A 12,181-nucleotide genomic window follows, 5' to 3' on the forward strand; every position below is an offset into this window, starting at 1 on the left:
TTTTTTTAGTGAATTTTAGTGCTCGTGAAAGGTGTCAGATTGAAAGCCCTGGAGACTGAAGTCTTCTTTATTCCACAGAACAGGTACAGCACAGGCAGCAACCGTGCAAGCCCCCCACACGTTGCCCCACCAATGCGCTTTAACCCTAAACTGGAGGGTAGTTCAGTCTCCCTGCCCATTCAGTCCTTGGCCTCTCTGCTGAGATGACCAACAAGGGTCAAGTGTGGTGGTGGTTTCTGTGATGTGGACGTCTGTCTACAAAGAACTAAACTGAGACTGCAAATTAATTTCATGTAGGCCACCAAACACTGATTGGATTTCAGCACCTTTGATGACTACATTTGATCTAGCAATCTAGCAACCTGGTAGTGAAAAGCTCAGTAACTCTTTGGAAATCTTTTGATCTCTCCAGTCCTCCTTCCGTTTTGAATGCCTTTAACTCAGGCTTTTTAGCCAGTGGATTTTTATGGATTGATAGTTTTGGGTGGGAATAAAAAGCCAAGAAACAGAGGGAATCTAAATATTATTTACAGAGCACTGTTCACTAATTTACTGAAGCTGTGTGACTTGAAGTCAAATTGGACACTTGATTGTACATCTCAATATGTGCTGGTTATAATTCTTAATTTTTCTATGCAAATAGAATCTGTTTTGGTTTGCCCTGTTATCCTTAACTCATCCATTAGGCTTGTTTTTTTGGTAGCTTTTTTCTTTCTTTTTTCTTTTTTCTTTTTTTTTTTAATCTAGCAAGCTATTGCTTGGTTTGTGAAGAGCACTTTTTTTTTTTTTTTAACTTTCACAGAAATCTTTTCCCTTCTCACTGCACACATCTCTTTGATATGCTCCAGGTACAGATGAGCTGGAGGCAATTCAGAGATATTTATCAATTCAAAAACTCGTTAAAACAGATTCTCATAGAATCCAGCGTGTGCATAACATCTGCCAAAATTGTGTGAAGACTGTCCCTGACCTGGAGAGCCTGGTGGGATTGATTTATGAGGAATGGTTTAATATTACAGTTAACTTCATCTACTTTGGCTAAGAAGCATCTGAGAGGAGGCAAAAATCCATGTTAAGGACGGATGAGTGTTATTTAGGAGAAAACAGAAGTAACTTAAGTATCATAACATGAAATTAATTAAGTGAAAGTTGAGTGAATCTCAAGAAGTATTTCCTGCCTTGGAGATGTTTGGGGAATGGTTTTCCAAAGAAAAAAATTGCAAGTACCATCATCTGGAATGCTTAACAATAATTTGGTCAAAGCCCTAATGTATGTGTAATAAGAAGAATAATCCTGCATGGCAAGGAGATGGACTGGATGATCTAACAGGTCTAGTCCATCTTCTCTTGTTTATGATTCTGCTTGACCTCTGGCAGCGTGGAGCCTTGGAAGCCTATGTTGATTCATGAGCTCTGGTGGACTATTCAATAGCATGCCACTTTGCCTCTGCTACTGTGACAAGACCAGAAATGTGCAACACCCTTTCCGGTCTGGAGGGTAGTTTCTAACGGATGAATCTTTTCTATATCCTGTCAGGATAGCGGAACTTGAAGTTTCTGATGAAAATGACATCAATTGGGATTTACTAGCTGAAGGATGGAGTAGTGTCCGCTCACCACAGTGGCTTCGGAGTAAATGGTGGACCATTAAAAGACAGATTGCAAACCACAAAGATGTTTCATTCCCTGGTAACGTACTAGTTGCACATTTCCCTTCTGAAAGCTCCCTTCACAAATGTCAAAGGAATAAGGCTGCATTTTGTTGTCTACCTACAGCATTGCTGGCGAAAGAGGGCATTGCTCCTTTGCTGGAAGTTACTGGCCCCTTGGATCTGCTGGCTGAGTTGCTCCTACAAGCAGTCCTTAGGTGTTTCAGTCAAAACAAGCCAACAATACAACTGAAACAGATTTTGTCAACTCCCCTCATTTTGGCTGAGGTGAGAGCAAGTATATAAGCAGCTCAGCTGGCAGATCTCGGATGATGATGGTCTTTGGTATGGAGGGCAGTGACCTCTTCAGCAGGAAGAGGATATGTATCTGCAGCCTAACAATATCACCCCAGGTTAGATCTGTTACCTTTAAAATGTTAAAATGTAATCTGTTTGAGGTGCTGATTTTTACCTGTAGACAGAACACAGATATATTACTGGCTGCACAATGGAGAGCAGGGGAAGAAATGGAGTATAAAGGTCCCCAAATCTCTCTAATAGTTCTCATTTTTGGCCCAGAAAGGCTAGTGCCTGAGCCAAAGGGTATTTCAGTCTCCATGACCTTTCCTTCAGTCCTCTTTTCTCTGTCTGGGGGAGAGGAAAAAAAGAGCCCAGAGGAGAGTCATACGTCATAACGAAAGACATAATTTAATGGACGCTTCTGCTGTGGTCATCAGCGTGGTTATACATTAGTCATGCCTGGAGGCTGCAATTGAGAGAGTTGTCCTGCTATGCTCAGTATGGCATAAGCCATATAAACGGACAGCTCTTCCATCAAATAATTGATAATAGAAATACAGCACTGAATCAACAGGATATACTCCCATTCCCCAGACAAAATGCTCATGCTGTCAAGAGTGGGAGATGTTTAGCGGACTGTTTTGCAGACTTATATACACAGACTGATCCCTCAGTGGGATCACAGTGGTGATGGTGAAGAAGTAGGTGATTTTATTGGAGCCATCAGCCACTTTATCTGCAGATGCAGATGAAGAATTGCAGCGTAGCCATTGAGAGGTTAGTTCTGTCTCTTGCTCCCTATTTCCAGTCGCACTTCTCTCAACCTCTTCAACAAATCTGCTTCCATCTTTTGCAAGATTGGAGGTTTTATTTCTGCTTGCAGCACTACGCAACTAGTGACGCTGGGGCTTGACTAACTTGGGAAGATACTGTACATGTTTTTAGAGAGGTCGAAAATTGTATCAGCTTTCTGTTTTTCCCAAGCATCCTAAAGCATGTAGGTTTCTTGAGGAAAATCAAGCTCACCCCGATAGTTGACTATAAATGTGTTTTATGTGTGTACTAAATTTCTATTTGAAATACCTATAAATTACTCAGGTTCCAAATTCAGAAGGATTTGTTTTCATCTTGAATAAATCTCACATGTAGAATTTCAAATGCCCTTCTTCAGCATGCTTTAGAATGAATATTCTTTCTCTCAGTGCTAATAAAGGGTCTTAAACAACTTCATGAGAACCAAAAAAACAATCCAGGGCACCAGCTTTCGGAGAACAAGTCTGGAAGTGGATTACCAAACACTAATTCCAGTTCGGGGGTTCAGCATGTACAGATTCGAGTGGCTCGCCTAGAGGAGAATGCAGGCAACACACCAAGCCCGGTGGCAGCTTTGCAAATTCCAGTCCAGATTACGCATGTCTGTAAGTAGTTGAAAGAGATGAATCACTGTCCTTTAGTGAAGCCTAAAGCTTGCTTATGTTATGATGATGATGGAGTGGTAAACATGTCTTAAAGAGTTTCGTTAGTTCTGCTTTGGTCTTGCCACCCTAAAACAAGTTGAGATTAAGGAAGCTGGTGTGAATGAGAGAAGCCTTTCCTCTCCATGGTCTACTGTTCTGCATTGTTGGTTGTTTGTGAATTTTATTAGGAAAATTTAGTACCTCAGTCTTGCTGATTACAAAGTGTTAAACAGGCCAAGAACTGATTCTTCCAGAGTCTGACTAGAAAGGCACCTGGTAAACAATCTTCTGTTTGTAATTACATTACGCTAGCCTATTATTAAGTGCCATCTTAATCTTACCTGGTGTGTTTTTTAATAACAATGTCATGCAACACCAAGTCACAAACCTTTTTATCTGTAGTAACACATTAGTGGTCTCATCCTTTCAACCAAGCTTTGTCAAAGCTACTGGTTTTTGGTGAGCAGAGAAGATCTACTGGCATTCTGTGACTTGTAGCCTTGCAGGAATTGAATCCTGTAATGGTTCTTCTGCCTCTGTGTCTGCCTAACAAGCTTGTAGTTACTGGATTCTTTTCCCTTTTTCAGTCTGCTTTACTAAAGAATTTCTGTTCGTGTGATCAAATTGAGCTTTGTGTCTTTTCTGTCTGTTTGCCTATCCCGTAAGCGCTAACCTATTAGGCAATTTCAGCTGCATTTGACAGAAGGCTCAAGGTTTCAGATTCATAATTCCTGCTTTATGAATGTAAATGGTTAGGCAAGAGATGAGCTGCGCTTCACAGCTATCTGCTGCTGGATGCCAGGGAGTCTGCAGAGGGAAGCTTTGAACATGCCACTGCAGCAAAAAAAAGCTTCAAAATCAGAGTTCATATAGTCTTGGATACCAAAAGTAGTCTACTTTGAAGCAACATATTCTGAGATCACTAAGTTTCCAGTGCTTGTAGCACTACTGTAGTCATTTAGGTCTCTTGCTCTTTCAGTATTTATGGAATTACTGGATAATCCCAGGCAAAATACTATTTTACCTCCAGCTTCCTGGAACTTTCTGATATTTTTCCTCTCCCAAGAGTAAGTAGAAATCATAATTATGGCTATGAAAAGTTTTTTTTGATATCTTTTAAAGCCTGGGGTATGAACTGTTTGGACCTGGTGATCTTGAAATGTCTGATACTTAAACCATCTTTAATGTTCTTAGTTACCTTTAGAATTAATGGCAGTAATTACATAATCACACACCTGTAGTAAGAGTACTTATAGCTTTTATACACTACAGCTGCAACACATCATGTAAGCAGATATCCTGGGGCACACCTGGTGTTTCATCAGTGGTGAACACAGTTTGGAGGCAGAAAAAGTACAAAACAAAAATAATGAAAAAGTCAACAGGTCAACAGGAAGCATAGCAACATTAAACCTGACAGTAGTTTAAAACAAGTAATACATGGGTCAAAGGATATAGTTTAACTAGAACCTCCTTCAAGTCTCATTAGAATGTTAAACAATTAGATCACATGAGATCTAATTACTTCTTTAACTTCAGTTTGCTTGTGTCCCTGGGCAGTTAAACTATATTTTCTTTCCTTTGCTCCTTTGGATTGAAGAATGCCTTCTTTAAATACTACTGCGTCTTAGGTACAAATTAGAGAACCTTGTCATTAGGATTGCTGCCAGTTTTCTTATTATTACTGGAAGTAACAATACCCTGCTGTGTAGCAATTATAGTATGTTATGCTCTCTGCAGGGCTGAAAGGTTTTACTTTACTTATGTTCTTTTTCTGTTTTCTCTCCTCCTGCAGCCTCAACCGATTCCCCTGCTGCTACTGTTGACTCTGAGACAATAACACTAAATAGTGGAACGCTACAGACCTTTGAGATTCTTCCAGTAAGTAACAGAGAACTGGTATTTGTTACTGTGTACTTTTAAGCACAGCTACTTCTTAGACTATGGAACTGTGTATTTCCACCCCCCTATTTTTATTTATACGGAGATTGAAAGAGGGGAAAATTAACTGATCTAAAACTTAAAAGTTCACAGCAAAGTCTATTTCTAAACGTGTAATTCAGTAGGGCTGTGGAGTAAAATGTGAATTACAGCTAAATGCTTTAAATCTGTCTTAATGCTGTGAAGTTTTCCTTTATGCCTTGTCTTTTTGGTTGAAACCTAACATAACAGAGCTAGAGCAAAATGCCAGCAAGGAAAGATTCTCCTCAGTTCCATTGTACTGTAATTAACAGCAGTTTCTCTTTCATCTTAGTGTTAAGAGTAAGTTAGTATTGCATCTTGGATTGTTAGGACCCTGTCTTTATTTACTAGTAAGAGTGGCATATCTGGCCTTCAGTCTTCTGTAAGAACATCTCCCTTGAAGTTAGGAATCTCTCTTTTCCCTGCTGCACCTTTTGTCTTGTTCTTTCCTTCGGGCCCAGTTCAAGATTCCATTAAGGGCATCAGTGGGCCTCAGCCTGTATCATGCCCACCCCTCTCTGCCGAGCCAGGGTTAATTTTACCTCTGGGTAACAGTTACTGCATTTCATGGGAATTTTACGGTTGTGACCAGCTTTTACTTCACTATAAAGTCATTCTTCTGAAAGAGCAGAGAAAAGCTTCTCTTCTTTTTTTTTTTTTTTTCCTCCCCCAATTTAACTGTAATTTTTTCCTTTAACTTTCTTACCTGCTGTCGTACAACATGCATGACTCAGCCTTAATACCTGTTTCGGTAACCTAAAGCTGTAAATGAGTTTCTCCTTACTTCTTGAGTTCAGTACAGCAATCAGGGCAGTAGGATTTGGGTTTTTTTCCAGGGGGATTACAGTTATGTTAGTGAATGTTCTGTACATAAGAAGCTGCTGTAGATCTTCCTGTAAATAAGCATGCTGTGAGTACTAACTGTGACCCAGGAGGGCAGTACGTTTGGGTATTAAACTTGTATTATCTTTTGTAGTCCTTCCATCTCCAGCCCACTGGAACGCCAGGTACATACTTACTACAGACAAGCTCAAGCCAAGGCCTTCCTTTAACACTGACAACTAGTCCTACCATGACCCTAACAGCTGCTGCTGCTCCAGCCTCCCCAGAACAGATCATAGTTCATGCCTTATCTGTAGGTATTTTGACCAGCGAACCGACTAAAGTTTGCGGGTGGGGTGAAAGTCACGTAATAATGCAGGCCCCTGCTTACCTTGTGCATATTAAGGTTGTAAAACGGTTCTTAAGTCATAACAGTGTTACTTTGACCACTTAAAATTCTCCCTGGAGAGTGAGAATTTATTTTTTTGTTTTTAAAAAGCAACTTCATGTTGCTTGGAAACTTAGCTTGGATAGTTCCTACTGTGGCTAAACGTGATGTCTCCACCTACTGGCTAGCCCCAGCAAAACAAAATACTACTTTTTCCTGCTGTTTTCAGTCATTCTCACAACTGTGTGTTGGTCCTCACAAAACTTGTATAGTAGTGACAGTACTACTCTTTATTGGAGGGGGGGAAAGGAAGGCAAGTTGAAGATTGCATAACAAATGTGTTCAAAATTCAGAAAAAAATAAAGCTCTGACCTTCTGAATCTATGTAAACCTTTAAATTGCACTTAATAATGACTTTCTTGAATTCAGTTGCTTTGTTTGTTGAAAGATTTAAGACACTTGGAGGAAAGTCTCTAAGATTTTTTTTTTTCTTTTTCCAAATACTACTTACAGCCAGAGCACTTGTTAAATACAAGTGACAATGTCACAGTGCAGTGCCACACGCCAAGTGTCATAATCCGCACCGTTGCTGCTGAAGATATCTCCTCCTCTGTCACTCAGGCAGAACTTACTGTTGATTCAGACATTCAGTCAGCTGACTTGACAGATCCTCCCGACACCTTAGAAGCAAATAGTTTCCCAGATGATATCCACCAGTCCAAGCTGAGTGATGAAGAGCAGTCAGCCTACAATGAAGATGATGCCTCCAAATTTAGTGGCAGCAATAGTAATGAACTGATGGATGGAGTTATGGTAAGAACTGAAGAGGAGATTTCAGAGGCCAGCCTGAAACAAGAAGAGGATTCTCACGCTGATTTAACCAACGCTTACGTCACTGAGGTAGTGTGTGATACCTGATACCTGAAATTTTCCCCTTCTCTGCATGGAGAGAGAATGATTTCATTGTCTCTCTGAACCTTTATGTCAAGCTATTAACATGAATATGTTAGTGATTTTATGCATGTCATTGGAATGAAAAGCATATAAGCCAGGTCTCTCTCTGGCCTCAGTTTTAGTCTGCTCCAGCACCACAGTTGCAGACGCAAGGTTATCCAAATTAATTCAGGCATTTGGATTGTTTGTACTAAATTCCTCCATCTTGCAGTTGCTGGAACTATAATAATGAATAAGACAAGGAAAATAAGGGTATTAAAAATACGACACTCTCTTTGGTGGGTAGAAAATATCTTTCCTTAAAAGCTTGGTTAGGTTAGACAGCAAAAAGATGAGGTAGATTCAGATACCCTTTCCTCTTCTCCAAACAATATGCTTTACAGTTGCTGTAATTCTGTTTTATCACTCTGGAGAAAAAATCCACTATTAATACGCTTGAACTTTGTTAGGCTTTATCTTTGCAAAGGTAAATAGACAGACACCGCATATTCATTATGCTCTTATTAAGAGGAGGATCTTTGTATGCCTCAGCAGTCTGCTACTACAGAAGTGTTTGTATCCTGAATACATACGAAGCTGAGGATTCTTCCATTTTCCTCTTTCTTGTCTTGTAGTTTAAACAATTATGATAAAATTCGTGATGGTTGAAGCAGCCCGTCAGCTTTCAGTTGAAAATTTCAGCTTCTCAAGCAGGAATCTGTACATTTTTGCTATAAACGTAGTTCCTAATTGAACTTCATAGAAATTACTTATGACTAACAGTATTTAAAGAGGTATTAAACTTTATTTCTGTACAAAAAAAGCAAACTGGGTTTGTAATTCTCATTTGCTTTATTCTTCTGGTTGGATTCAAGTTTGACACATGTTTCAGTTTCAGGAAAGAGAGAACTGTCTGAGTGATTCTAAGTGAAAAACTACTCTAGAAAAACTTCTCTAAATTTTGCTTTCTTTAAGTCAGTGTTATCTTTATGCACTTGCCAATATTGTATTGTCACTGTGGGTGTGAGTAGTGGGAAGCAGGCAATTGTGCTGCAGGGTTTTATTATTTCTGGCTGGGAAAGGTGCCCATTTGCCACAATGGCTTTTTTAGTTTTTCACGCCTCCTTTCCCCAGTTTCAAGCTTTGCGACATACTGCTTATCGTGGGCAGGTCCAGCTGAGCTCTCTGCAGAAGCTGCTTTTTCTGGTTGAGCATACTGTGCCTTGCATGAATTTGTGCACATTTGGACTAAGTTTAAATCTCTTGAGTTGCAGCGCAGGTAATGAATTCCTGCTCTTCAGCAGCACCAGAGAAAGGTAACGTTGCCATACAGCTGTCTTTACAAAAACTACACTGTGAAACTATGTAGGTAAACAAGTTTTCCTAAAACTGTCTAGAACTTCAAGATTGTCCTGAACAGAGAGGGCTGTTATGTCTCCCAAACATTTCCCCCTCCCTCTGAAAACTGAGATAAATCCAGCTACCTTCATCCTGCCGGCTACGGTTGCTAGTGTTCTGCATCAGTGATTCCTGATGCATGAACAAACCATAAGCATTATACTCACAAAAACTGGAATCCAAATATCTGTGCCTGTTTTGGCAGTATTAGCTAGGGTGTCTTTTCACTGCATTCCCAGATCCAGGAGTCCACAGGAGTGTGCTGTGACACTGAGTAAGCCAGGTGTATTACTCCCTTTTCGGTGTGGGAAGAGGAGGCAGCAACAACTATGGAAGAACAGGGATGCTGAAATGTGAACCTGGAGGGAATCAGTGTGTTGCTAATTTTCTGACATAGTGAGGTTCAGCTAAAAAAGTTTGGAGCTGCTCTGCAGAGTTAAAATTGGTCTTTTGAGCTGGGAGTCCAGTAGTTAAAACTTGACAGAGAAGCGGGCGTTGTGAAACTAAAATATTAAGTTTGGGTAAAGCTATAGCAATTGTGGAGCTGTTAAGTACTATAAAGGTATTGCTTCAGTATCTCAGAACATCTAAATAGTAAGTAAGGGAAAAGATTAATTATTCCTCTTTATAGGCAGAATATTTTACTTTAAAATGAATGTTTTATCACCACTTTGCAGCCTCTCCTTTCCTCTTCACGTGCCCTCATGCTGCTCACAGGGTAGAGTTCCTCTCATCTCGTTTTTAGCAGCCTACACTAGGATGAAACATGCCATAGAAGTGCTGGGGTAGCTACCTCAGATGTTGGCGTGTCAATTTAATGAGATACAATTCATCCAGGGAGTCTGTTGCTTGTTATGAAGTATGGCTGGCCAAAGCAGGTTTTCCTGTCTGTGCTGCCGAGAATACAGCTTTCATGTCCTGTCCTGTTTTCCATTGTGCAGGACCTGGGTTCTCCAACAATAGAAGAACAAGTTGATCAGCCTACAATAGATGATGAGACTGTCCTTATTGTTCCCTCTTCCCATGGTTTTATCCAGACATCGGATGATATAGACAACGAATCAGTCTTGCCCCTGACAACCCTAACAGGTAGGATGGTCCCTTTATATAGTTGATGCTGGAGGCAGGATTCTTTCATTCAGTGTGGCAATTCTGAGTTCCTGTAGACACCACTTTATAGAACCTTGCTTTCTCTTAAACTGCTTTCCATGTAATTACTGTGAAACTTTGTAAGCAAATTGGTTACCCCCTTTACTTCAATAGAAAAAAATTAGTCTGAATCCAGCTTAACCTCATGGGAAAAGCACTAGAACAACAGCAGCTTCTTAACTGAGCAGCTTCCCTCATTCTTGACCTTGAATTAGTACACACAGGCTAATGAGTAACTCCTTGTTTAATGTGCATTTCTTTGTGGCCGGTGCTTGAATTAAATTTGTTTCTGATCTGAGAGAAGACTAAAGGCATCAGAAGTGCAATTGATTGCTTGTTATCTTAGATGGTGAAGGGCTGGGTTATTTGGGGGGGATGTTTGCACAGCACTCATCTGGAAGGGTTTTTTAGCTTGTGCAACACTTCCCAAATGCCAAGAGTCAGCCCAGACTTGGAAGCAGCATAGATGTATTCTTCCAGTGCCGCACCTAAATAAATACTCCTTTATGGAGGAAGGATCTCACTGCAGAGCCATCTAAGGGTCAGCATTGGGCCCTAGCTAGAAAGACATACTGGATTCAAACTTAAACCACACTGGTTGCATCTATATTACTCAAGGCTTATCTTGAAACTGACAGTTGAGAACTGACTGGCTCATGTAATGTTGCTTAAAATTGGTTTGATGCTCAGACTGAATTTTCTGTCTTGTCAGAAGTGTGTATTTTATATATTGTTTTAACAGCACAGTAAATAATGAGTCTTAATGTACTGCATCTCTTGGCAGATCCTATCCTACAGCATCATGGAGATGGGTCGCACATTATTGGCTCATCATTGGGCAGTCCTGATTCAGAAGATTCAAAGGATGTTGAAGATTTAGTGAGCTGTCACTGAGAAGCAGTAATTGTCTCCATTTTTCTATTGACCATGTTCGCATTGTGAAATTAGTAACAACCCTGTGCCACATTTCCAAAGAAAGCAGCCAGTCCATCTTTAAGCAAAGATTTACCGTTTGAAATGACGACAGCGCACTTTTTCTGCTCAGGCTATTTACCTCACTTGCAAAGGGTTACAGAGCAGCCAACCGAAGTCTGGTTTACTACTTTTCAGCCAGGGTGTTTGTGTTTTAAAGAATCTCTGTTGCAGTGCTCACTGCTGGGATCCACATGGTCAATTTTGATCGGACTTGTTACTAGCGTGCTGAAACGCCTATCTTGAAAACTGGACAGAAGCCAAGGATTGTGGACCGTAGCCTCTTAGTGCCGCAGCAAGAATTAGTTTGCACGTTTCATGAAGAATGGGTGAAGATTTCTGCACTTACTGACTCTTGTAACATGGAGTAAGAGACTGTTACATTTCAGGAAGAAATGTATTCCATCAAAGACTTCAGGGAGCATGGGCAGCATCATAAAGACATGGTCTGTATTCCCATCTCATCTGGTTTGTCAGTACTTCTGCACCATAGGACTCAAGTCACAGATGCTTATGGGGTTTTCCTGCTCTGCTTGTTCCTGAAGAGTCCGTTGCTGGCAATGGATACAGTTCAGAAACAATAGTTGTGAAAGGTCTAACTTTTTTTTTTTCTTTCATCACTACAGCAAGCTGAATAAAAAGGGAAGGTCTATGAGAAAGGGAAGCTACTGGGACCCACCAGCATCCCCCAGAAGCTTGTAACTTTGGAAGGTTTTAGCGAGTAAGGTAGACGTGTCTGTCTTGCTGCTTACATTACACTACCAGCCACCTCTCTAGAGGTGAATTATGCAAGTTACTAGATGGGGGGTGGTGTGGAGGTGGCCTAGTCTTGGAGAAATAGCTCTGGGAGAACTCGGGCATAGGGCCCTAAGGCAAAGGAAATAAATTAATCCCTACATTCAAGGGTTGAAACAGACACTAGGCAGAGCAGCCTGTTAGCTAGGGTTTGGGAGAAGAAAACTATAGAAACTAAAGACTCATGTATAAATTATTTTATTTATTTCTGTAATTAGCTCTTCATAATCAGAGTTGGTCTTTTTCAGTCTGTGGTTTTGTTAATGTGAAAAATAAGTTGTAGTTTCAAATGGTTGCCTAGGGAACAGAAATAATTGTATATTCAGTTTAAACAAAATAAAGAGTATTTGTCTTAT

The 12,181-nt window shown here is 40.3% G+C and overlaps 1 protein-coding gene across 1 annotated transcript in view; it reads left to right on the forward strand.

Moving 5' to 3' along the window:
- Positions 1-12,180, forward strand: part of DMTF1 (cyclin D binding myb like transcription factor 1) — a 30,944-nt gene extending 18,764 nt beyond the window's left edge. The window contains exons 11-17 of the mRNA XM_067316914.1: positions 1,538-1,689; positions 3,152-3,367; positions 5,202-5,287; positions 6,345-6,503; positions 7,092-7,478; positions 9,851-9,998; positions 10,843-12,180. Of these exons, the coding sequence (XP_067173015.1) occupies positions 1,538-1,689; positions 3,152-3,367; positions 5,202-5,287; positions 6,345-6,503; positions 7,092-7,478; positions 9,851-9,998; positions 10,843-10,952 (1,258 nt within the window). The 3' untranslated portion in view covers positions 10,953-12,180. The remainder of the gene's footprint in view (positions 1-1,537; positions 1,690-3,151; positions 3,368-5,201; positions 5,288-6,344; positions 6,504-7,091; positions 7,479-9,850; positions 9,999-10,842) is intronic.
- The last annotated feature ends 1 nt before the right edge of the window (position 12,181 follows it).

Source organism: Apteryx mantelli, chromosome 1 (genome assembly GCF_036417845.1).
Source record: "Apteryx mantelli isolate bAptMan1 chromosome 1, bAptMan1.hap1, whole genome shotgun sequence".
Classification (NCBI taxonomy): Eukaryota; Metazoa; Chordata; class Aves; order Apterygiformes; family Apterygidae; genus Apteryx; species Apteryx mantelli.